The sequence below is a fragment of the Coregonus lavaretus genome (genome assembly GCF_964263955.1).
Source record: "Coregonus lavaretus genome assembly, chromosome: 8".
In the NCBI taxonomy this organism is placed as follows: Eukaryota; Metazoa; Chordata; class Actinopteri; order Salmoniformes; family Salmonidae; genus Coregonus; species Coregonus lavaretus.
The window spans coordinates 53,779,135-53,804,899 of record NC_139995.1 but is presented as its reverse complement, the minus strand read 5'-3'; the positions used below and the strand labels follow the sequence as shown (position 1 = coordinate 53,804,899).

Below are 25,765 nucleotides of genomic sequence, written 5' to 3'. Positions count from 1 at the left end.
GTGGGTGTGTGTAGCCATGTCTTTGTGTGTCAGTGTGTGTTCAAATAGCCTAGTGTTGGTTAAGTGACAGTGATGGTTTGCTTTTGGACCACTCCAGACTGTCATGTCCGTCAATCAATTAAACAGCCTTGTATTTCTTTGAATCCTTGTATTCATCCTCACAAATTCAAAACGTTTAAATGCTTAATAGAGTAAATGTTGTTATTTTTGGCTCCATAGCATTCATTCACATACATGTGCATAGTTCACTGTATAGGCCCTTTAATGTTGAAAGCAGAAATTTGCCCAGTTTGGGTTTCCACCGATCTGACAAGTTTCGCTGAGCGCAATAGCTAGCACTGACGGCCACCTTAGACTCGCATTCTATAGTCTGCACCCACTTGAATACTACAGTAAAGACTGCATAGTAATGCTGACCGGACATCATTCACCTTATACCTACTGTTGTAGCAATGTGGGTCACTGCGTCGAAAGAACCCACAGCTCCATTATGGCACAAGGATGAGCAGGGAGCAGAACACCTCTGGGCTGAGCTAAAGGGGAGGAATGGATGAGGTACCCAGCGTGCACATACTGTAACATTCTGAGAACCGTGTTTCTTAGAGCTTGGTGAGAGCGTGGTTGTCCTATGGTTATTTTACATACAACCTTCCCAGAATGTTCTGGGAATGGTGCAGGATAGTTGCCTAGCTTTGGAACATTCTCAGCTCATTTAAGGAACTTGACAAAATAACGTTATTTTCTTGGTATTTCATTACTTTAACAGAACGTTTCCTAAAAGTTCAAACATGGTTACATTTAATTAAATTTTTTGGTAATGTTCTAGGAACGTTCTCCAACTGGTTTGACATAGGGAATGTTCTCAAATAGTTCAGAGAACGTTAAGAAACAAAGTTCTTCTATTGGAATTTCAATGCTTCAGCATAACGTTTCCTACAGGTTTCCTCATGGTTCTATTTAAAGTCATGTTCTCAGAACATTAAGAAAACTTTCCATAAAAACCACAAGAAACATAAGTAACGTTCTAAGAATGTTATTTAAAAACATATACAGTGGGGAGAACAAGTATTTGATACACTGCCGATTTTGCAGGTTTTCCTACTTACAAAGCATGTAGAGGTCTGTAATTTTTATCATAGGTACACTTCAACTATGAGAGACGGAATCTAAAACAAAAATCCAGAAAATCACATTGTATGATTTTTAAGTAATTAATTTGCATTTTATTGCATGACATAAGTATTTGATCACCTACCAACCAGTAAGAATTCCGGCTCTCACAGACCTGTTAGTTTTTCTTTAAGAAGCCCTCCTGTTCTCCACTCATTACCTGTATTAACTGCACCTGTTTGAACTCGTTACCTGTATACAAGACACCTGTCCACACACTCAATCAAACAGACTCCAACCTCTCCACAATGGCCAAGACCAGAGAGCTGTGTAAGGACATCAGGGATAAAATTGTAGACCTGCACAAGGCTGGGATGGGCTACAGGACAATAGGCAAGCAGCTTGGTGAGAAGGCAACAACTGTTGGCGCAATTATTAGAAAATGGAAGAAGTTCAAGATGACGGTCAATCACCCTCGGTCTGGGGCTCCATGCAAGATCTCACCTCATGGGGCATCAATGATCATGAGGAAGGTGAGGGATCAGCCCAGAACTACACGGCAGGACCTGGTCAATGACCTGAAGTGAGCTGGGACCACAGTCTCAAAGAAAACCAATTAGTAACACACTACGCCGTCATGGATTAAAATCCTGCAGCGCACGCAAGGTCCCCCTGCTCAAGCCAGCGCATGTCCAGGCCCGTCTGAAGTTTGCCAATGACCATCTGGATGATCCAGAGGAGGAATGGGAGAAGGTCATGTGGTCTGATGAGACAAAAATAGAGCTTTTTGGTCTAAACTCCACTCGCCGTGTTTGGAGGAAGAAGAAGGATGAGTACAACCCCAAGAACACCATCCCAACCGTGAAGCATGGAGGTGGAAACATCATTCTTTGGGGATGCTTTTCTGCAAAGGGGACAGGGCGACTGCACCGTATTGAGGGGAGGATGGATGGGGCCATGTATCGCAAGATCTTGGCCAACAACCTCCTTCCCTCAGTAAGAGCATTGAAGATGGGTCGTGGCTGGGTCTTCCAGCATGACAATGACCCGAAACACACAGCCAGGGCAACTAAGGAGTGGCTCCGTAAGAAGCATCTCAAGGTCCTGGAGTGGCCTAGCCAGTCTCCAGACCTGAACCCAATAGAACATCTTTGGAGGGAGCTGAAAGTCCGTATTGCCCAGCGACAGCCCCGAAACCTGAAGGATCTGGAGAAGGTCTGTATGGAGGAGTGGGCCAAAATCCCTGCTGCAGTGTGTGCAAACCTGGTCAAGACCTACAGGAAACGTATGATCTCTGTAATTGCAAACAAAGGTTTCTGTACCAAATATTAAGTTCTGCTTTTCTGATGTATCAAATACTTATGTCATGCAATAAAATGCAAATGAATTACTTAAAAATCATACAATGTGATTTTCTGGATTTTTGTTTTAGATTCCGCTCTCACAGTTGAAGTGTGCCTATGATAAAAATTACAGACCTCTACATGCTTTGTAAGTAGGAAAACCTGCAAAATTGGCAGTGTATCAAATACTTGTTCTCCCCATTGCATTCTCAGCATCAACAAAACTATCTCTATCTTGTTTATTGTTTTCAGGTGTGTTGGCCGCGCCCACTAATTGGCCACACCTGATCTTAATGAGGGCATGTTTCCTTAGAAATGGGTTCTGTTTGTTTACTAGACAAAAATTAACAGCTTTGTTTGAGTAATACAAAACATTGCATGCTAGCTCCATCCTGGTGGTCGCAGTGGACTAATTCCATGGATAGAAAATCATATGTTCAAATCTCACTGATGCCGTGTCACAATAAAAATAAATGTGTTTACATGATTAATGCCTAGGCAAATGCAATTCAATGTATCCTATCTGTTCTTTGAGTTCAAAACAGTTAACCTAAGCTAGCAGTCTTATTTAAATGTTTTAAGGAAGTTACTCAAAAACCTCATAATAACCTATAATTTCTGTATTTTCTTAGAACGTTAATAAAACTTCCCAGTAAAACATTCATGGAACCATAGTTAAACAATGTCAGAACCTCCCTGCAACCTAAACATTTACATTCCCAGAACAGGCAAAAATGTTCACGTTTAAAAAATGTTCAGTTTTATCGGTCAGGAAACGAATGGCTTTGTTCCCAGAACCAATGGGAAATCAAAGATGTACATTCCCACAACTTCCAAGGAACCAAATGTGCTAGCTAGGGTAGCTAGATGGGACGAATGAGGAAGAATGATGAGGTAGCTTGAGGGGAGGAATGATGAGATAGCTAGAGGGGAGAAAGGATGAGATAGCTAGAGGGGAGAAAGGATGAGATAGCTAGAGGGGAGAAAGGATGAGATAGCTAGAGGGGAGAAAGGATGAGATAGCTAGAGGGGAGAAAGGATGAGATAGCTAGAGGGGAGAAAGGATGAGATAGCTAGAGGGGAGAAAGGATGAGATAGCTAGAGGGGAGAAAGGATGAGATAGCTAGAGGGGAGAAAGGCTGAGATAGCTAGAGGGGAGAAAGGATGAGATAGCTAGAGGGGAGAAAGGATGAGATAGCTAGAGGGGAGAAAGGATGAGATAGCTAGAGGGGAGAAAGGATGAGATAGCTAATGCACATGAACTTAAGCAATTTGGCCATGCACTATAAGGGGGAAAAACTTTGGGCCAGTGCCAATTATTTACCTGAAACCCAGAGTTGGGGGTCAGTTCCATTTCAAATCCTGTCTGTTGAATTGAACATGGCATCTCTCCCAACGAAGTGCAATTCAATCCCTGAATTGCCTGGGATTGCGAGGGAATTGACCCTGAAACCCGCCGGCACACACCGTAAGTGGACTCCACTTAGCACTCTGATAGTGTCAACATTCAATCTTATGGCTCTGTAAGGAGACCCCTAAAGCTATATCCACTTTCACTAGGGTTCTGTCTATTTGTGCATTTTTGGTAGGCTATATAAGCAATAAGGACTGAGGGGGTGTGGTATATGGCCAATATACCACAGCTAAGGGCTGTATCCAGGCACTGCACTTCGCGTCGTGCCTTAGAACTTAGCCATGGTATATTGGCCATACGTATACCACACCGCCTAGGGCATTATTGCTTATACAGTGGGGAGAACAAGTATTTGAGACACTGACGATTTTGCAGGTTTTCCTACTTACAAAGCATGTAGAGGTCTGTAATTTTTATCATAGGTACACTTCAACTGTGAGAGACGGAATCTAAAACAAAAATCCAGAAAATCACATTGTATGATTTTTAAGTAATTAATTTGCATTTTATTGCATGACATAAGTATTTGATACATCAGAAAAGCAGAACTTAATATTTGGTACAGAAACCTTTGTTTGCAATTACAGAGATCATACGTTTCCTGTAGGTCTTGACCAGGTTTGCACACACTGCAGCAGAGATTTTGGCCCACTCCTCCATACAGACCTTCTCCAGATCCTTCAGGTTTCGGGGCTGTCGCTGGGCAATACAGACTTTCAGCTCCCTCCAAAGATTTTCTATTGGGTTCAGGTCTGGAGACTGGCTAGGCCACTCCAGGACCTTGAGATGCTTCTTACGGAGTCACTCCTTAGTTGCCCTGGCTGTGTGTTTCGGGTCGTTGTCATGCTGGAAGACCCAGCCATGACCCATCTTCAATGCTCTTACTGAGGGAAGGAGGTTGTTGGCCAAGATCTCGCGATACATGGCCCCATCCATCCTCCCCTCAATACGGTGCAGTCGTCCTGTCCCCTTTGCAGAAAAGCATCCCCAAAGAATGATGTTTCCACCTCCATGCTTCACGGTTGGGATGTTGTTCTTGGGGTTGTACTCATCCTTCTTCTTCCTCCAAACACGGCGAGTGGAGTTTAGACCAAAAAGCTCTATTTTTGTCTCATCAGACCACATGACCTTCTCCCATTCCTCCTCTGGATCATTCAGATGGTCATTGGCAAACTTCAGACGGGCCTGGTCATGCGCTGGCTTGAGCAGGGGGACCTTGTTTGCGCTGCAGGATTTTAATCCATGACGGCGTAGTGTGTTACTAATGGTTTTCTTTGAGACTGTGGTCCCAGCTCTCTTCAGGTCATTGACCAGGTCCTGCCGTGTAGTTCTGGGCTGATCCCTCACCTTCCTCATGATCATTGATGCCCCACGAGGTGAGATCTTGCATGGAGCCCCAGACCGAGGGTGATTGACCGTCATCTTGAACTTCCATTTTCTAATAATTGCAGTTGTTGCCTTCTCACCAAGCTGCTTGCCTACTGTCCTGTAGCCCATCCCAGCCTTGTGCAGGTCTACAATTTTATCCCTGATGTCCTTACACAGCTCTCTGGTCTTGGCCATTGTGGAGAGGTTGGAGTCTGTTTGATTGAGTGTGTGGACAGGTGTCTTTTATACAGGTAACGAGTTCAAACAGGTGCAGTTAATACAGGTAATGAGTGGAGAACAATCAATCAATCAATCAATTTTATTTTATATAGCCCTTCTTACATCAGCTAATATCTCGAAGTGCTGTACAGAAACCCAGCCTAAAACCCCAAACAGCTAGTAATGCAGGTGTAGAAGCACGGTGGCTAGGAAAAACTCCCTAGAAAGGCGAAAACCTAGGAAGAAACCTAGAGAGGAACCAGGCTATGAGGGGTGGCCAGTCCTCTTCTGGCTGTGCCGGGTGGAGATTATAACAGAACCATGCCAAGATGTTCAAAAATGTTCATAAGTGACAAGCATGGTCAAATAATAATCAGGAATAAATCTCAGTTGGCTTTTCATAGCCGATCATTAAGAGTTTGAAAACAGCAGGTCTGGGACAGGTAGGGGTTCCATAACCGCAGGCAGAACAGTTTAAACTGGAATAGCAGCAAGGCCAGGCGGACTGGGGACAGCAAGGAGTCACCACGGCCGGTAGTCCCGACGTATGGTCCTAGGGCTCAGGTCTCTCAGTTGGCTTTTCATAGCCGATCATTAAGAGTTGAAAACAGCAGGTCTGGGACAGGTAGGGGTTTCGTAGCCGCAGGCAGAACAGTTGAAACTGGAATAGCAGCAAGGCCAGGCGGACTGGGGACAGCAAGGTGTCATCATGCCCGGTAGTCCTGACGTATGGTCCTAGGGCTCAGGTTCTCAGAGAGAAAGAGAGAACGAGAGAATTAGAGAGAGCATACTTAAATTCACACAGGACACTGGATAAGACAGGAGAAGTACTCCAGGTATAACCAACTAACCCCAGCCCCCCGACACATAAACTACTGCAGCATAAATACTGGAGGCTGAGACAGGAGCGGTCCGGAGACACTGTGGCCCCATCCGAAGAAACCCCCGGACAGGGCCAAACAGGAAGGATATAACCCCACCCACTCCGCCAAAGCACAGCCCCCGCATCACTAGAGGGATATCCCCAACCACCAACTTACAATCCTGAGACAAGGCCGAGTATAGCCCACAGAGGTCTCCACCACAGCACAAACCAAGGGGGGGGCGCCAACCCAGAACAGGAGGGCTTCTTAAAGAAAAACTAACAGGTCTGTGAGAGCCGGAATTCTTACTGGTTGGTAGGTGATCAAATACTTATGTCATGCAATAAAATGCAAATTAATTACTTAAAAATCATACAATGTGATTTTCTGGATTTTTGTTTTAGATTCCGTCTCTCACAGTTGAAGTGTACCTATGATAAAAATTACAGACCTCTACATGCTTTGTAAGTAGGAAAACCGGCAAAATCTGCAGTGTATCAAATACTTGTTCTCCCCACTGTATAGCCTACCAAAAATGTACAAATATTCAGAATCCCTCTCCACTTAAGGTTACATCATCTATTCATTGATATCTGCTGAAATGGAATTACATGCCAACTCACAGAGCCATTTAACCAAGATGTAGTTAAAGAAGCGGCGGTGACATTGACTGGCAGTATGGGAAATGGAGACAGGGGAGGATGGGGAGGGAGGGAGGGGAGGATTCTCCAGGGGCCTCCAAGTGACAGAAAATCTCCAGGAGGCCCCTGCCAGGGACATGACATGCTCTCGAGTGGTGACGCGCCAGACGCCTCGTCACCCATTAATAAGTAATCATGGGAAAGTCACTCCGCTGACCGGTCTGCTGCTTAGCGCTGTCTGTGACGTCACAGGGATATATAGGAGATTTCAATAAGGTGGTTTCCTAATTATATTATGATATAGAATATACCTTATACAGTATATTGTAAGTAAGTACAATACAAATGTATTCAAAATAAAAAACAGAAATACCTTATTTACATATGTATTCTGACCCTTTGCTATTCAACTCGAAATTGAGCTCAGGTGTATCCTGTTTCCATTGATCATCCTTGAGATGTGAATACAACTTGATTGTTGTCCACCTGTGGTAAATTCAATTGATTGGAGATGATTTGAGCAATCGGGAGAGAAGGGCCTTGGTCAGAGAGGTGACCAAGAACCCGATGTTCACTCTGACAGAGTTCTAGAGTTCCTCTGTGGAGATGGGAGAACCATCCAGAAGGACAACCATCTCTGCAGCACTCCACCAATCAGGCATTTATGGTAGAGTTGCCAGACAGAAGCCACTCCTTAGTAAAAGGCACATGACAGCCTGCTTGGAGTTTGCCAAAAGGCACCTAAAGACTCTCAGACGATGAGAAACAAGATTCTCTGGTCTGATGAAACCAAGATTGAACTCTTTGGCCTGAATGCCAAGCGTCACGTCTGGAGGAAACCTGGCACCATCCCTACAGTGAAGCATGGTGGTGGCAGCGGCAGGGACTGGGAGACTAGTCAGGATCGAGCCAAAGATGAACGGAGCAAAGTACAGAGAGATCCTTGATGTAAACCTGCTCCAGAGGGCCTCCCGAGTGGTGCAGAAGTCTAAGGCGGCGCACAATTGGCCCAGCGTTGTCCGGGTTAGGGGAGGGTTTGGCCGATCGGGATTTCCTTGTCCAATCACGCTCTAGCGACTCCTTGTGGTGGGCCGGGCGCCTGCAAGCTGACTTCAGTCACCAGCTGGACGGTGTTTCCTCCAACACATTGGTGCGGCTGGCTTCCGGGTTAAGCGAGCAGTGTGTCAAGAAGCAGTGCGACTTGGCAGAGTCGTGTTTTGGAGGACGCATGGCTCTCGACCTATATTTTGATTTGTTTAACACTTTTTTGGTTACTACATGATTCCATATATGTTATTTCATAGTTTTGATATCTTCACTATTATTCTACAATGTAGAAAATAGTAAAAATAAAGAAAAACCCTTGAATGAGGAGGTGTGTCCAAACTTTTGACTGGTAGTGTATATGCCATACATTCCAAGTTTGGGAATAGTGATGAGCTTCTTCAATCAATCAAGCACTGTGACATCATCTTCATAGGGATTTCAGTATGCAGTTTATTTGATTGTATTATGAAACATGATTTACCTTATGCAGCACCATATCATACTCTGTAACTTACATTTGGAATAGTGAGTGCATCATCAATGGGACCGTTAGTGACATTTTACTTTTGAGAAATTACATTTCAGAGCTGTACTAAACAGGGACTGTATTCTTCCACCAATGTGAAAGCTTGGTTCACAAAGTACTTGCTGATGGCCTCTTTAAGCGATCGTTACAGTCTACATGGACAGTGAGAGGTTGGTCAAAGAAAAAAAGCAGGATGTCTTTGAAGACCATCACTTATTTTCATTAAATTCATCATTGTTCCTTTGATGTTGGCACTTCAATTAATTAACTATCAGGAGACATGGGCCTGGGAGAGATAAATGATATGAGAGTTGTGTGGAACACTCACCTTTAGGATATATTACCCTGCCAAACACAACACTGTTCAAGCATGACTCAAGTTGTCCCTTTTTGATGATTTAAGGAAGGCTGCCAGGCTGTACAACAAAATATCAAATGACCTGGGCTTTTGATCCTAGATGAGTCTTAGTGACCTGGGCTTTGGATCCAAGAGGAGTGTTAATGACCTGGTCTTTGGATCGTAGGGGATTCTTAATGACCTGGGCTTTTGATCCTAGATGAGTCTTAATGACCTGGGCTTTGGATCCAAGAGGAGTCTTAATGACATGGGCTTTGGATCCTAGAGGAGTCTTAATGACCTGGGCTTTGGATCCTAGAGGAGTCTTAGTGACCTGGGCTTTGGATCGTAGGGGAGTCTTAATGACCTGGGCTTTGGATCCTAGAGGAGTCTTAATGACCTGGGCTTTGGATCGTAGGGGAGTCTTAATGACCTGGGCTTTGGATCCTAGAGGAGTCTTAATGACCTGGGCTTTGGATCGTAGGGGAGTCTTAATGACCTGGGCTTTGGATCCTAGAGGAGTCTTAATGACCTGGGCTTTGGATCGTAGGGGAGTCTTAATGACCTGGGCTTTGGATCCTAGAGGAGTCTTAATGACCTGGCTTTGGATCCGAGGGAACAGCCTAAATCTTTGTGTGTGGATGTGCGTGTGGATGTGTGTGTGGGACTTGATTTCTATACAATGTCGTGACGTGACTTACTTTAATGTATAACTGTTATTTATCGAATCACCTAACTATGTTTAATTGTCACTCGATTAAATTAATCATGTAACAATTAACTCATTAGGAATTTGGGGCACCACGGAAGAAGTTGTTTAACGAGTTACCATCTCCCGAATTAAACTCTTAGAAGATATATATGTTATATATCGATAACAGTCACTTATTAAATAATTACCTCTTATCAGTCTCATTCTGAACGTCGCATAATCCTTCAACCTGCAAGAACCCTAACCTTATTGATGAATCAGCAATACACAAATTGGCTTAATCATTTATTTACTAACTAACTAAATAATAAAACAATACAAAAACATATAGGTTTTTGATTACTAACTTAATACAATGAAAACAGGTCCCTAGTGGACTGGACTAACATTAGCATGAATGCTTGGGTAGTGGGGGGGTCAGAATGGAAGGGAGAGACAGAGATTCAAACTATCGTGGTTTATTTGGAAACTATGCTCACAGTAATCATAATACTTATGCACCTTAATAACGCTCATTCGGATTAGAAATGCAACATGTATTTACGTGTAGCTGTCCTCGATAGTTAAGTTGATGATGTAGGACTCTGGTTTGCCCACCAGAGATCCCAATGTCCTTGGTAGAGTTTCTGGTCGTAGTGCTGGTTAGAATGGATACTTCAGATGTACCAGCGGTTGTCTGAGAGGGATTGTCCTTCCCACCTCGTGTCTTTAGTGAAAGTTCTCTAGACGACTATACATGCCAGCTGCAGACTGAAATGATAAGGTCTAGTGCATTGTCTTCTTCTTCACCTCATGTAGAGGTTGAGAGTTTCATAGTTTCTCCATTTCAAACGTGTGGACTAACGTCTCACGTTTTCTGATCTTTCTGGTCTGGTAGAAATTCAACCATTTGCAACGTTTAGCTCACGCTTCACGTCTGCTGGTCTTCCTTTGGTAATGGAGTTGTAGTTTTAAACCATTTTGTAACGTTTAGCTCACGCTTCACGTCTGCCGGTCTGAGGTGAATTTCGGCTTTTTATGCACTCGGGGTAAAAGGGGCGTTCCATCATGTTTGTGCTCATCTGGGCGTGGCCACTGACTGAGAACAAATCAATATGGAAAACAATCATCTCATCTAGAATGCTAAAATCACATTGTTATCTTCAGCAAAAGTATTATTATACTTAATCATTCATTTTATACAACAATTAGATGCAAACCTCATAACTGGGAAGTGTACCCCCCCTACCTTTTAAACAGAGCATGTATTTTTGGCTGGGTCTGGAACTGTAATACTTCACAAGCTTTTAGTATTCTTTAATATTCTTTAATATTCTTTTAATAGTCTTCAATAATATATGCGGTCAGAGATCATCTTTCTCTCTCTCTCTCTCTCTCTCTCTCTCTCTCTCTCTCTCTCTCTCTCTCTGTCTCTCTCTCTCTCTCTCTCTCTCTCTCTCTCTCTCTCTCTCTCTCTCTCTCTCTCTCTCTCGCTCTCGCTCTCGCTCTCGCTCTCTCTCTCTCTCTCTCTCTCTCTCTCTCTCTCTCTCTCTCTCTCTCTGTCTCTCTCTCTCTCTCTCTCTCTCTCTCTCTCTCTCTCTCTCTCTCTCTCTCTCTCTCTCTCTCTCTCTCTCTCTCTCTCTCTCTCTCTCTCTCTCTCTCTCTCTCTCTCTCTCTCTCTCGCTCTCGCTCTCGCTCTCTCTCTCTCTCTCTCTCTCTCTCTCTCTCTCACTACTCTGTCTCACTCTCTCTATCTGTCTATCTCTCTATCTGTCTCTCTCTTCTTGTCTTTCTTTCCATCTCTCCCTCTTTCTGTCTCTGTTTTTTCTATCTCCCTCTCTTAGTCCATGCCGCTCTGTCATTGCTTGTCCATATATGTATATATTCTTAAATTCCATTCCTTACTAGATTTGTTTGTATAGGTATATGTTGTGAAATTGTTAGATATTACTTGTTAGATATTACTGCACTGACGGAGCTAGAAGCACAAGCATTTCGCTACACCCGCAATAACATCTGCTAAACACATGTATTTGACAAATACAATTTGATTTGATTTGATTTGTCCATCTCTCATAACCCCCTCTCTCCTTCTCTCATAACCCCATCTCTCTGTCTCTCATAACCCCTTCTCTCTGTCTGTCATAACCCCCTCTCTCTGTCTGTCATAAACCCCTCTCTCTGTCTCTCATAACCCCCTCTCTCCTTCTCTCATAACCCCCTCTCTCCTTCTCTCATAACCCCCTCTCTCCTTCTCTAATAACCCCCTCTCTCCATCTCTCATAACCCCCTCTCTCCATCTCTCATAACCCCCCCTCTCTGTCTGCCATAACCCCCTCTCTCCTTCTCTCATAACCCCCTCTCTCCTTCTCTCATAACCCCCTCTCTCCATCTCTCATAACCCCCTCTCTCTGTCTGTCATAACCCCCTCTCTCCTTCTCTCATAACCCCTTCTCTCTGTCTGTCATAACCCCCTCTCTCCTTCTCTCATAACCCCCTCTCTCCTTCTCTCATAACCCCCTCTCTCCTTCTCTCATAACCCCCTCTCTCCATCTCTCATAACCCCCTCTCTCCATCTCTCATAACCCCCTCTCTCTGTCTGTCATAACCCCCTCTCTCCTTCTCTCATAACCCCCTCTCTCTGTCTGTCATAACCCCTTCTCTCCATCTCTCATAACCCCCTCTCTCCTTCTCTCATAACCCCCTCTCTCTGTCTGTCATAACCCCTTCTCTCTGTCTCTCACAACCCCCTCTCTCTGTCTGTCATAACCCCCTCTCTCCATCTCTCATAACCCCCCCTCTCTGTCTGCCATAACCCCCTCTCTCCTTCTCTCATAACCCCCTCTCTCCTTCTCTCATAACCCCCTCTCTCTGTCTGTCATAACCCCTTCTCTCTGTCTGTCATAACCCCCTCTCTCCTTCTCTCATAACCCCCTCTCTCTGTCTGTCATAACCCCCTCTCTCTGTCTGTCATAACCCCCTCTCTCCTTCTCTCATAACCCCCTCTCTCTATCTCTCATAACCCCCTCTCTCCATCTCTCACAACCCCCTCTCTCTGTCTGTCATAACCCCCTCTCTCCTTCTCTCATAACCCCCTCTCTCTTTCTCTCATAACCCCCTCTCTCCATCTCTCATAACCCCCTCTCTCTGTCTGTCATAACCCCCTCTCTCCTTCTCTCATAACCCGCTCTCTCCATCTCTCATAACCCCCTCTCTCCTTCTCTCATAACCCCTTCTCTCTGTCTGTCATAACCCCTTCTCTCTGTCTGTCATAACCCCCTCTCTCCTTCTCTCATAACCCCCTCTCTCCTTCTCTCATAACCCCCTCTCTCCTTCTCTCATAACCCCCTCTCTCCATCTCTCATAACCCCCTCTCTCTGTCTGTCATAACCCCCTCTCTCCTTCTCTCATAACCCCCTCTCTCTGTCTGTCATAACCCCTTCTCTCTGTCTGTCATAACCCCCTCTCTCCTTCTCTCATAACCCCCTCTCTCCATCTCTCATAACCCCCTCTCTCTGTCTGTCATAACCCCCTCTCTCCTTCTCTCATAACCCCCTCTCTCTTTCTCTCATAACCCCTTCTCTCTGTCTGTCATAACCCCCTCTCTCCTTCTCTCATAACCCCCTCTCTCTTTCTCTCATAACCCCTTCTCTCTCTCTGTCATAACCCCCTCTCTCTGTCTGTCATAACCCCCTCTCTCCTTCTCTACCCCATAGAGAGAGAAGAGTACAGAGGGGGTATGCAGTTAGCGCACATGGCTGCCTCGACCTCACTAAAAGACATGACCTCAGGCGAGAGGGAGCGCAATCTGCCATCTTAGAGAAGGGCTGGAGGGGGAGAGAAGGCAGATATAGGCTATGTTTGTGCCATAGTGTTGTAAACAACAGCATCGCAAACAGAGGGATTTTCAAGTGTTTCGTAATGCGGACCTGGCGATCTGAAAACATGTTTTCGCCCTGGTTTTGATTTTAGATCTGTAATGAATATATGTGTTTCAGGGAAGGTTGTCCTTGCAAGTTTCGACTGACAGGCATGCGAGTGTGAAACTTTGTGGACTTGTGTTTTTTTTAAGTGAGCGCTTAACTCAGGCTATCAATCTCGCTCAAAGCCTTGCAGTCCCAAAGCATGACATCACATTAGTTGGCTGTTCAGGGTCACTTGTTTAGGGAATTATGCTCTGAGGGGCAACGGCTTCTGTTTATTCATAAAGACACAGTTGAGCAAAATTAGCATTGTGCATTTTAAGTATTGAATACAACAGGGACGCATTGTATTTCAACCCATCTGAAGGTTTTGTGTTTCTTCTTCCAGGTGATGGGAACCCCAAAGAAAGCAGCCCTTTCATCAACAGCAGTGATGCTGCGGAGAAGAGCCAGCAATACGACGGCAAACATATGGCTCTGTTTGAGGTATGTATACGCACACACACACACACATACACACATGCACAGACAGACACGCACACACACACACACATACACACACACACACATGCACAGACAGACACACACACATTTACTCATGCATGTGCAACACAAATCAAGGCTGTGATGACCAGAGGATGGTCCTGCCTGTGAGACTGCAATTTGTAGGCAATTTGTAGGCACACACACACACACACACACACACACACACACGGTTCAGCAAGTGATTGAATAAGGTCCCTGACATCGATTAATGAGGGTAATTACTGTTTGAAGGGTAAGGGAAAACCTCAGGTTAATACAAGCACATTTCCAAACCGCTACAGAAAAGCCAAGTGTAATTTTTTTATATCTCAAAGGGAATTAAGAGTGGTTTGTTACTGTATTATATAGTTTGTATTCATAGTGCACATTTTATATCTTACACATTGCTTCCCACTTGCTTCGAGGCAAGCAACACTGAAGCATGCATGAGAGCACCAGCTGTTCCGGACGACTGTGTGATCACGCTCTCCATAGCCGATGTGAGCAAGATCTTTAAACAGGTCAACATTCAGAAGGCCGCGGGGCCAGACGGATTACAAGGACATGTACTCAGAGCATGCGCGGACCAACTGGCAAGTGTCTTCACTGACATTTTCAACCTCTCCCTGACCGAGTCGGTAATACCTACATGTTTCAAGCAGACCACCATAGTCCCTGTGCCCAAGAATGCGAAGGTAGCCTGCCTAAATGACTACCGCCCTGTAGCACTCACGTAGGTAGCCATGAAGTGCTTTAAAAGGCTGGTCATGGCTCACATCAACACCATCATCCAGGAAACCCTAGACCCACTCCAATTCGCATACCGCCCCAACAGATCCACAGATGATGCAATCTCAATTGCACTCCACACTGTCCTTTCCCACCTGGACAAAAGGAACACCTATGTGAGAATGCTGTTCATTGACTACAGCTCTGCGTTCAACACCATAGTGTCCACAAAGCTCATCACTAGACACCTCCCTCTGCAACTGGATCCTGGACTTCCTGACGGGCCGCCCCCAGGTGGTAAGGGTAGGCAACAACACATCTGCCACGCTGACCCTCAACACGGGGGCCCCTCAGGGGTGCGTGCTTAGTCCCCTCCTGTACTCCCTGTTCACCCACGACTTCAACCCCATCATTAAGTTTACTGATGACACAACGGTGGTAGGCCTGATCACCAACAACGATGAGACAGCCTACAGGGAGGAGGTCAGAGACCTGCCAGTGTGGTGCCAGGACAACAACCTCTCCCTCAACGAGATCAAGACAAAGGAGCTGATCGTGAACTACAAGAAAAGGAGGGCCGAACACGCCTCCATTCTCATCGACGGGGCAGTAGTGGAGCGGGTCGAGAGCTTCAAGTTCCTTGGTGTCCACATCACCAACAAACTATCATGGTCCAAACACACCAAGACAGTCGCGAAGAGGGCACGACAACGCCTATTCCCCCTCAGGAGACTGAAAAGATTTGGCATGGGTCCCCAGATCCTCAAAAAGTTCTACAGCTGCACCATCGAGAACATCCTGACCGGTTGCATCACCGCCTGATATAGCAACTGCACAGCAGCTGACCGTAAGGCGCTACAGAGGGTAGTGCGTACTGCCAAGTACATCACTGGGGCCAAGCTTCCTGCCATCCAGGACCTCTATACTAGGCGGTGTCAGAGGAAGGCCCAAAAATTGTCAAAGACTCCAGTCACCCAAGTCATAGACTGTTCTCTCTGCTACTGCACGGCAAGCGGTACCGGAGCGCCAAGTCTAGGTCCAAAAGGCTCCTTAACAACTTCTACTCCCAAGCCATAAGACTGCTGAACAATTAATCAAATGGCCACCCAGACTATTTGCATTGACCCCCCCCTTGTTTTTACACTGCTGCTACTCGCTGTTTATTATCTATGCATAGTCACTTTACCCCTGCCTACATGTACAAATTACCTCAATTACCTCGACTAACCTGTACCCCCGCACATTGACTCGGTTACCGGTACCCCCTGTATATAGCCTCGTTATTGTTATTTTATTGTGTTACTTTATTTTATTTTGTAAATATTTTCTTAACTCTATTTTCTTAACTGCATTGTTGGTTAAGGGCTTGTAAGTAAGCATTTCCTGTTGTATTCGGCATATGTGACAAATACAATTTGATTTGATTTGACATTATGTGGCACCACCTCAGATATGTAAAGGCATCCATTTTGCATCAATATGCTCACTACATTGCCTGCTATAGTAATGTTTTATTTAAGCAATAAGGCCCTCGAGGGTGTGGTATATGGCCAATATACCACGGCTAAGGGCTGTTCTTATGCATGACGCATCGCGGAGTGCCTGGATACAGCCCTTAGCCATGGTATATTGGCCATATACCACAAACCCCAGAGGAGCCTTATTGCTATTATAAACGTTACCAACGTGATTAGAGCAGTAAAAATACATGTTTTGTCATACCCGTGGTCTGATATACCACGGCTGTCAGCCAATCAGCATTCAGGGCTCGAACCACCTAGTGTATAATATGGAATTGACCATTTGCTATGTTATCCTGTGTGTGTCAATGCACTCTGCAGGAGGAGATGGAGACCAGTCCCATGGTATCAACCATGATCAGTAGCCTGGCCAACTACTCCAGCCTCCCCCAGGGCAGCAAGGAGCACGAGGAGGAGGCAGACAATGAGGAGGAAGACAAAAAGAAGAAGAAACCTATCAAGGTACAGCACTGGTCAATCAGACCCATAACCCAGCACTGGTCAATCAGACCCGTAACACAGCACTGGTCAGACCTGTAACACAGCACTGGTCAGTCAGACCTGTAACACAGCACTGGTCAGACCTGTAACACAGCACTGGTCAATCAGACCCGTAACACAGCACTGGTCAGACCTGTAACCCAGCACTGGTCAATCAGACCCATAACCCAGCACTGGTCAATCAGACCCGTAACACAGCACTGGTCAATCAGACCCATAACCCAGCACTGGTCAATCAGACCTGTAACACAGCACTGGTCAATCAGACCTGTAACACAGCACTGGTCAATCAGACCCGTAACACAGCACTGGTCAGACCTGTAACACAGCACTGGTCAATCAGACCCGTAACACAGCACTGGTCAGACCCATAGCCCAGCACTGGTCAATCAGACCCGTAACCCAGCACTGGTCAGACCTGTAACCCAGCACTGGTCAATCAGACCCATAACCCAGCACTGGTCAATCAGACCCGTAACACAGCACTGGTCAGACCTGTAACACAGCACTGGTCAATCAGACCTGTAACACAGCACTGGTCAGTCAGACCCATAACAGAGCGCTGGTCAGTCAGACCCGTAACACAGCACTGGTCAGACCCGTAACACAGCACTGGTCAGACCTGTAACACAGCACTGGTCAATCAGACCCGTAACACAGCACTGGTCAGTCAGACCTGTAACACAGCACTGGTCAGACCTGTAACCCAGCACTGGTCAATCAGACCCGTAACACAGCACTGGTCAGACCTGTAACCCAGCACTGGTCAATCAGACCCGTAACACAGCACTGGTCAGACCTGTAACCCAGCACTGGTCAATCAGACCCGTAACACAGCACTGGTCAGACCTGTAACCCAGCACTGGTCAATCAGACCCATAACAGAGCGCTGGTCAGTCAGACCCGTAACACAGCACTGGTCAGACCCGTAACACAGCACTGTTCAGCCATAACACAGTGCTGGTCAGTCAGACCTGTAACACAGCACTGGTCAATCAGACCTGTAACACAGCACTGGTCAATCAGACCCGTAACACAGCACTGGTCAGACCTGTAACCCAGCACTGGTCAATCAGACCCGTAACACAGCACTGGTCAGACCCATAACCCAGCACTGGTCAATCAGACCCATAACCCAGCACTGGTCAGTCAGACCCATAACACAGCACTGGTCAGCCATAACACAGTGCTGGTCAGTCAAACCTGTAAAATAGCGCTGGTCAGTCAGACCCGTAAAATAGCAAGTACCACAGCACTGATCACTGATCACTGATCCGCCAGGCACGTAAAACACAAAACCAATCAGTCAGGTCCATGTACACTGTGACCTGTGAAGGTACTTTTCAGTTAAAGTAAAAAATATGTCTTCTCCATAACAGGAAATGCACACCTACAGTCAGGTCCTAAATTATGCCAGGAGGCTGAAACTTGGCCTGAAGTGGATCTTCCAGCAAGACAATAACCACAAGCACACATAAAAATCCACAAAGAAATGTTTAATTCACCACAAAATCAACATTTTGAAATGGCCGTCTCAGTCTCCGGACTTGAACCCCATTGAAAATCTATGGTTTGAATTGAAGAGAGCAGTCCATAAGTGCAGACAAAGGATATCAAGGAGCTGGACAGATTCTGTATAGAAGAATGTTTAAGATCCCTCCCAATTTGTTCTCCAATCTCATAAAACATTTGAGAAAAAGGCTCAGTGCCATTATCCTTGCAAGGTGTGGTATTGAAAGGTATTGAAAACAGGGGTGCCAATAATGTTGACCCCTATCTTTCTGAGATTTTGTTGTATTACTTGATAAAAAAAAATATATTTCTCTGAACATTTGTATTACTATAAAATAATATATATATATATATTTGTTTTTATGAGCATACACACATAGCTCAGTATTAGTATTATTTATTTTATACAGTCTTTTTTGCTAATCTTTATCAATAATAATAATGTTGGACCTTACTGTATGATGGTTGTGTTATGGCAATGGACAGTGAAAGCCTTTTACTCAGAGACTGGAGTGTAAACATATGGCTTTGTCAGATATGTAACACAGTCCGTGTTGGTCGATAGCAAATTCTGTTTACTGCATGCTGGTCTCCGCTGAGGTTCGCTGTGACAGTGTTGTGTTATGTTGTCAGAGAAGTGTCCAAGCGTTGCCAGTCAACCATGTGGGAATGCCTGATCTGTCTCCCAGATGACAGCCCTCAGTGAATTTTGACCCTGGGCTGTCTCAGTGTCTGCCCAACGAGGAGAGTCGCCTAACAGACCTGCCTAGTTAAGAGCCTGACCTTTTCACCCTGGGTTTTTCCTCATCTATTTCTGTTTTGGTTTCTTTATTTATTTAATTCTTGGTTCTTTTTCCAGGCTCCCTGTTTACCTTGCTCCTTCTTTCAGTACTTCTACCTGGATGTCACCTGTCCCTCTGTAAGGTTCCTTCTATCTGGATGTCAACTGTCTCTCTGTATGGTTCCTTCTACCTGGATGTCACCTGTCTCTCTGTAAGGTTCCTTCTACCTGGATGTCACCTGTCCCTCTGTAAGGTTCCTTTCTATCTGGATGTCACCTGTCCCTCTGTAAGGTTCCTTCTACCTGGATGTCACCTGTCTCTCTGTATGGTTCCTTCTACCTGGATGTCACCTGTCCCTCTGTAAGGTTCCTTCTATCTGGATGTCACCTGTCTCTCTGTATAGTTCCTTCTACCTGGATGTCACCTGTCTCTCTGTATGGTTCCTTCTACCTGGATGTCACCTGTCCCTCTGTAAGGTTCCTTCTACCTGGATGTCACCTGTCTCTCTGTATGGTTCCTTCTACCTGGATGTCACCTGTCCCTCTGTATGGTTCCTTCTATCTGGATGTCACCTGTCCCTCTGTAAGGTTCCTTCTACCTGGATGTCACCTGTCTCTCTGTATGGTTGTATGGTTCCTTCTACCTGGATGTCACCTGTCCCTCTGTAAGGTTCCTTTCTATCTGGATGTCACCTGTCCCTCTGTAAGGTTCCTTCTACCTGGATGTCACCTGTCTCTCTGTATGGTTCCTTTCTATCTGGATGTCACCTGTCCCTCTGTATGGTTCCTTCTATCTGGATGTCACCTGTCCCTCTGTATGGTTCCTTCTATCTGGATGTCACCTGTCCCTCTGTAAGGTCCCTTTACTTGGATGTCACCTGTCTCTCTGTAAGGTTCCTTTCTATCTGGATGTCACCTGTCTCTCTGTATGGTTCCTTCTATCTGGATGTCACCTGTCTCTCTGTATGGTTCCTTCTACCTGGATGTCACCTGTCCCTCTGTATGGTTCCTTCTATCTGGATGTCACCTGTCTCTCTGTATGGTTCCTTCTATCTGGATGTCACCTGTCTCTCTGTATGGTTCCTTCTATCTGGATGTCACCTGTCCCTCTGTAAGGTCCCTTTACTTGGATGTCACCTGTCCCTCTGTAAGGTCATTTCTACCTGGATGCCACTTGTCCCTCTGCAAGGTTTATTCTACCTTGATGTCACCTGTCCCTATATAAGGACCCTTCTACCTGGAAGTCACCTGTCTCTCTGTAAGGTCCTTGCTACTTTTCCCTCTATATATCGGATTCAGTACTCCTCCAACGCTATCGCCAGGCGGAAGGGGCTAATCTTTCCCGTGTCGCCTTCCCCAGCCCTTCGATACTTAATTAGCCTGCTCGCTACGCCAAGCAGCTGCTTCTCCAATCAGAGGTCCATTCCAAAGGCAATCTCCCCATCACCACGAGAGGCTTTTCATTAACGTAGCCAATGGCATTTTATCATTCCGACAGCGATCCCTTTCTCTCGCCTCTCCTCTTTCCTCTCTCTCTCTCCTTCATCAGCAGCCCCTCAAGTATGGCAGCCAGAGCATTTCATATGGCGCAGTGTGAAAAGACAGATTAGAGGGTTTTAATACCGTGCGACATCAGGGAACAGTCTGGAGGTTGTCGGGGTTAAGATGGAAACCGTTCTGCCGATCTGTGGAGGCTTTTCCCGTCTGAGTTTCTATGGTGTTTCCCTTCCAGGTCATGTGTTTTACGATGCCTCTCCCTTCTCTCGTTAGAAGCACCAGTCTGGCATTAATATTCACGGTGGTAGCCTCGCAAAGTTTGTATCTTGAATAATGTTGCTTTTTGTTATACTACAGTTGTCTGCAGTTTGACAGTGTTGATAATCGAGCTAAGTGGAGAATTCAAAGCGTACGTGTGTCCCTACTTAGCAAACTGAAAGTGTGGTTAAAACCAAACAGTCTTCATGGATTTCTTGTAGCAGCACCAGAATATTCCAGCAAACAGGAAGGCCCATTTACTAAGCATTTGGTCCCCATGGGAATGTCCAGTAAGTAAGGAAGTAAATGGGATGTTGGACTGAATGTTCTGCCTAGATAATTGGCTAAATGACACACATTCACATATAGACATAGGCAGGCACCTTTACTACCCATGAACAAACACTGTCAAACTGCAGACACAACTGTAGTATAACACAAAGCAACATTATTCAAGATACAAACTTTGCGAGGCTACCACCGTGAATATTAATGCCATACTGGGGCTTCTAAAGAGAGAAGGGAGAGTCTCTCTCTCTCTCTCTCTCTCTCTCTTGCTCTCTCTCTCTCTCTCTCTCTCTCTCTCTCTCTCTCTCTCTCTCTCTCTCTCTCTCTCTCATCTCCCTTCCCTTCTTTCTCTCTATGTCTCTCTCACACACTCACATAGACATACACACCCTCCTCACCCTCCTCCTCTCTCTCCTCTCTCTCCTCTCTCTCCTCTCTCTCCTCCTTCCCCTACCCCTCTGTCTCTCCGCTCCCACACAAACACACACACACACACACACACACACACACACACACACACACACACACACACACAAACATGCCGCAGGTTAATCCATACCCATCGGCAGACATTCGGAGGGAGATATTTGGTGCCTTGTTTCCTCTCTCTCTCCCCCTCTTTAATAATTCAGCCCACCTGAGCTGAAACACATTAGCCCTGTCAGTTCCTGTCTGGCCGACAGAGCGTGAAGATGGCATTACAAGCTCCTAGCCCCCCCGTTCCCCATTCCCCACCACCCCCATCCCATGTCTCCACACACCTCTCCTTGCACCTCAACACTTTTATTGAATTAGAAGTCGAGGTACAGCATCTGTGCTCGCTCGCAAGAAGTATGAATGGCCTGACTCCTGCAGAGGCCGTATCGCCGTAAATGCTGCACAGCCAATGCAGATGTCAGACTGACCATGCAGCGCCTTTAAGTCACGTAACTACTTCCAGTCATAGATGAGAATAGATGAGATGAGCTGCATTGCATAATTATTATTATTAATTTTTTTTTTCACTGTTCTTAACTTTTTTGTAGATAATGTTTCCACCATCGTTTCCTATGACCGAACTAAGCTTCTGGACATCAGAACAGCGATCACTAATTTCTATTTGAATGAAGATTTCTACTTCAACGAGTCGGAAGAGCAGGACATACTGCTCAACCCAGACCGGGCCCTAATACCTGAAACACAGAAAAGAAAAAGGCAGCGTAAGAGAGGCTGACGAAACTGCTTCGGCAAGTGCATAAACCGTCTCTACCCTTCATTCTATTGGCAAACGTACTGGATGAGCTCCAAGACTATCCTATCAATGGGACCTGAAGAACTGTAATATCCTACAATTCACAGAGTGGTGGCTGAACAAGGACATGGATAATATACATCTAGCTGGTTTTTTCTATGCATCGGCAGGACAGAAAGGCAGCATCAGGTCATCTCAAGAGAGGAGGTGTGTGCCTCTTTGTTAACAACAGCAGGTGCGCAATCTCTAATATTAAAGAAGTCTCAAGGTTCAGCTGAGTACCTCATGATAAGCTGTAGACCATACTATTTACCAAGAGAGTTTTCATCTATATTTTTCATAGCCGTCTATTTACCACCACAAACCAATGCTGGCAATAGGGCCATAAGCAAACAAGAAAATGCTCATCCAGAGGCGACGCTCCTAGTGGTTGTTGATTTTAATACAGGAAAACTGAAATCCATTTTACCTCATTTCTACCAGCATGTCACGTGTGCAACTAGAGGCGAAAAAACTCTAGATCACCTTTACTCCACACACAGAGACGCATACAAAGCTCTCCCTCAACCTCTGTTTGGCAAATCTCACCATAACTCTATCCTCCTGATTCCGGCTTACAAGCAAAAACTCAAACAGGAAGTACCAGTGTCTCGCTCAATACGGAAATGGTCAGATGAAGCGGATGCTAAGCTACAGGACTGTTTCGCTACCACAGACTGGAATATGTTCTGGGATTCATCCGATGGCATTGACAAGTTTACCACATCAGTCACCTGCTTCATTAATAAGTGCATCGACGACGTCTTCCACACAGTGACCGTACGTATTTACATATCCCAACCAGAAGCCATGGATTACGGGCAACATCCACACTCAACTAAAGTCTAGAGCTGCCGCTTTCAAGGAGCGGGACACTAATCTGGACGCTTATAAGAAATCCCGCTACGGCCTCCGACTAACCATCACACAGGCAAAGCATCAATACAGGACTAAGCTCTGACGCTCGTCGGATGTGGCAGCAGGGCTTGCACACTATCACGGATTACAAAGGGAAACCCAGCCACAAGCTGCACAGTGACACAAGCCTACCAGATGAGCTAAATGCCTTCTATGCTCGGCTCGAGGCAAGCAACACTGAACCATGCATGAGAGCTGTTCCGGACGACTGTGTGATCATGCTCTCCATAGCCGATGTAAGACCTTTAAACAGGTTAACATCCACAGGGCCAAACGGATTACCAGGACACGTACTCTGAGCATGCGCTGACAGCTAGTGTCTTCTGACATTTTCAACCTCTCCCTGACCCAGTCTGTAATACCTACATCAGGAATCATCAACTAGATTCAGCCGCAGGCAGATTTTTTATTGTGTGGATGGTCAGGGGGCTGCGACATAATTGACCATAAGAAGCCCAAACAGATATAATATTTGACTAAAATATAATAATTTCAAACTTTGCTTACATTTATATACGATCACAGATATCTCTCTATTATGCGTGGGAATACTTTGGAACAGATTTCCAAAATTAAAATCACTTGACTGATTTGCTGATGTTTTTACAGTCTTTTATGTCCAACAATACAATCACCGCCACTAGGGGGAACCCTGACCTACATGCTTCAAGCAGACCACCATAGTCCCTGTGCCCAAGAACGCCAAGGTAACCTGTCTAAATGACTATCGCCCCGTAGCACTCACGTCTATAGCCATGAAATGCTTCGAAAGGCTGGTCATGGCTCACATCATCATCCCAGACACCCTGGATCCACTCCAATTCGCATACCGCTCCAACAGATATATTGCACTCCACACTGCCCTTTTCCGCCTGGACAAGAGGAACACTGTTAGTGTACACCTGTTGTTTACGAAGCATATGATGAATAACATTTGAGTTGAGTTGAGTCCATATTTTTCTCCACTCTACACACAATACCCCATAATGACAAAGCAAAAACAGGTTTTTAGAATTGTTTGTAAATTTATAAAAAATCAAAAACGGAAATATCACATTTGCGTAATTATTCAGACCCTTTACTCAGTACTTTGTTGAAGCACCTTTGGCAGCGATTACAGCCTCAAGTCTTCTTGGGTATGACGCTACAAGCTTGGTACACCTGTATTTGGGGAGTTTCTCCCATTCTTCTCTGCAGATTCTCTCAAGCTCTGTCAGGTTGGATTGGGAGCGTCGCTGCACAGCTATTTTCAGGTCTCTCCAGAGATGTTCGATCAGGTTCAAGTCCGGGCTCTGGCTGGGCCACTCAAGGACATTCAGAGACTTGTCCCGAAGTCACTCCTGCGTTGTCTTGGCTGTGTGCTTAGGGTCATTGTCCTGTTGGAAGGTGAACCTTCACCCCAGTCTGAGGTCCTGAGCGCTCTGTTCATTTTCCCTCGATCCTGGCTAGCCTCCCAGTCCCTGCCACTGAAAAACATCTCCACAGCATGATGCTGCCACAACTGTGCTTCACCGTAGGGATGGTGCCAGGTTTCTTGGTTTCATCAGACCAGAGAATCTTGTTTCTCATGGTCTGAGAATCCTTTAGGTGCCTTTTGGCAAACTCCAAGCGGGCTGTCATGTGCCTTTTACTGAGGAGTGGCTTCCGTCTGGCCACTCTACCATAAAGGCCTGATTGGTGGAGTGCTGCAGAGATGGTTGTCCTTCTGGAAGGTTCTCCCATCTCAACAAAGGAACTCTGGAGCTCTGTCAGAGTGACCATCAGGTTCTTGGTCACCTCCCTGACCAAGGCCCTTCTCCCCCGATTGTTCAGTTTGGCCGGGCGGCCAGTCTTGGTGGTTCCAAACTTCTTCCATTTAAGTATGATGGAGGCCACTGTGTTCTTGGGGACCGTCAATGCTGCAGAAATGTTTTGGTACCCTTCCCCAGATCTGTGCCTCGACACAATCCTGTCTCAGAGCTCTACGGACAACTCCTTCGACCTCATGGCTTGGTTTTGGGGGGGGTCAACTGTGGGACCTTATATATATATATATATATATATATATATATATATATATATATATATATATATATATAGACAGGTGTGTGCCTTTCCATATCATGTCCTATCAATTGAATTTACCACAGGTGGACTCCAATGAAGTTGTAGATCAATCAATCAATTTTATTTTATATAGCCCTTCTTACATCAGCTAATATCTCGAAGTGCTGTACAGAAACCCAGCCTAAAACCCCAAACAGCTAGTAATGCAGGTGTAGAAGCACGGTGGCTAGGAAAAACTCCCTAGAAAGGCGAAAACCTAGGAAGAAACCTAGAGAGGAACCAGGCTATGAGGGGTGGCCAGATCAATAGATCAATGGAAACAGGATGCACCTGAGCTCAATTTCGAGTCTCATAGCAAAGGGTCTGAATCCTTATGTAAATAAGGTATTTCTGTTTTTAATTTTTAATTAAATTAGCAAACATTTCTAAAAACCAGTT

At 45.5% G+C, this 25,765-nt stretch overlaps 1 protein-coding gene across 1 annotated transcript in view; it reads left to right on the top strand.

The window, feature by feature from the left end:
* Positions 1-25,765, top strand: part of LOC311134091 (solute carrier family 12 member 5-like) — a gene marked incomplete at both ends in the record, with an annotated part of 287,008 nt that overhangs the window by 196,663 nt on the left and 64,580 nt on the right. Inside the window, 2 exons of the mRNA XM_084167681.1 lie at positions 13,871-13,968; positions 16,578-16,718. Coding sequence (XP_084023807.1) covers positions 13,871-13,968; positions 16,578-16,718 — 239 coding nt within the window. The remainder of the gene's footprint in view (positions 1-13,870; positions 13,969-16,577; positions 16,719-25,765) is intronic.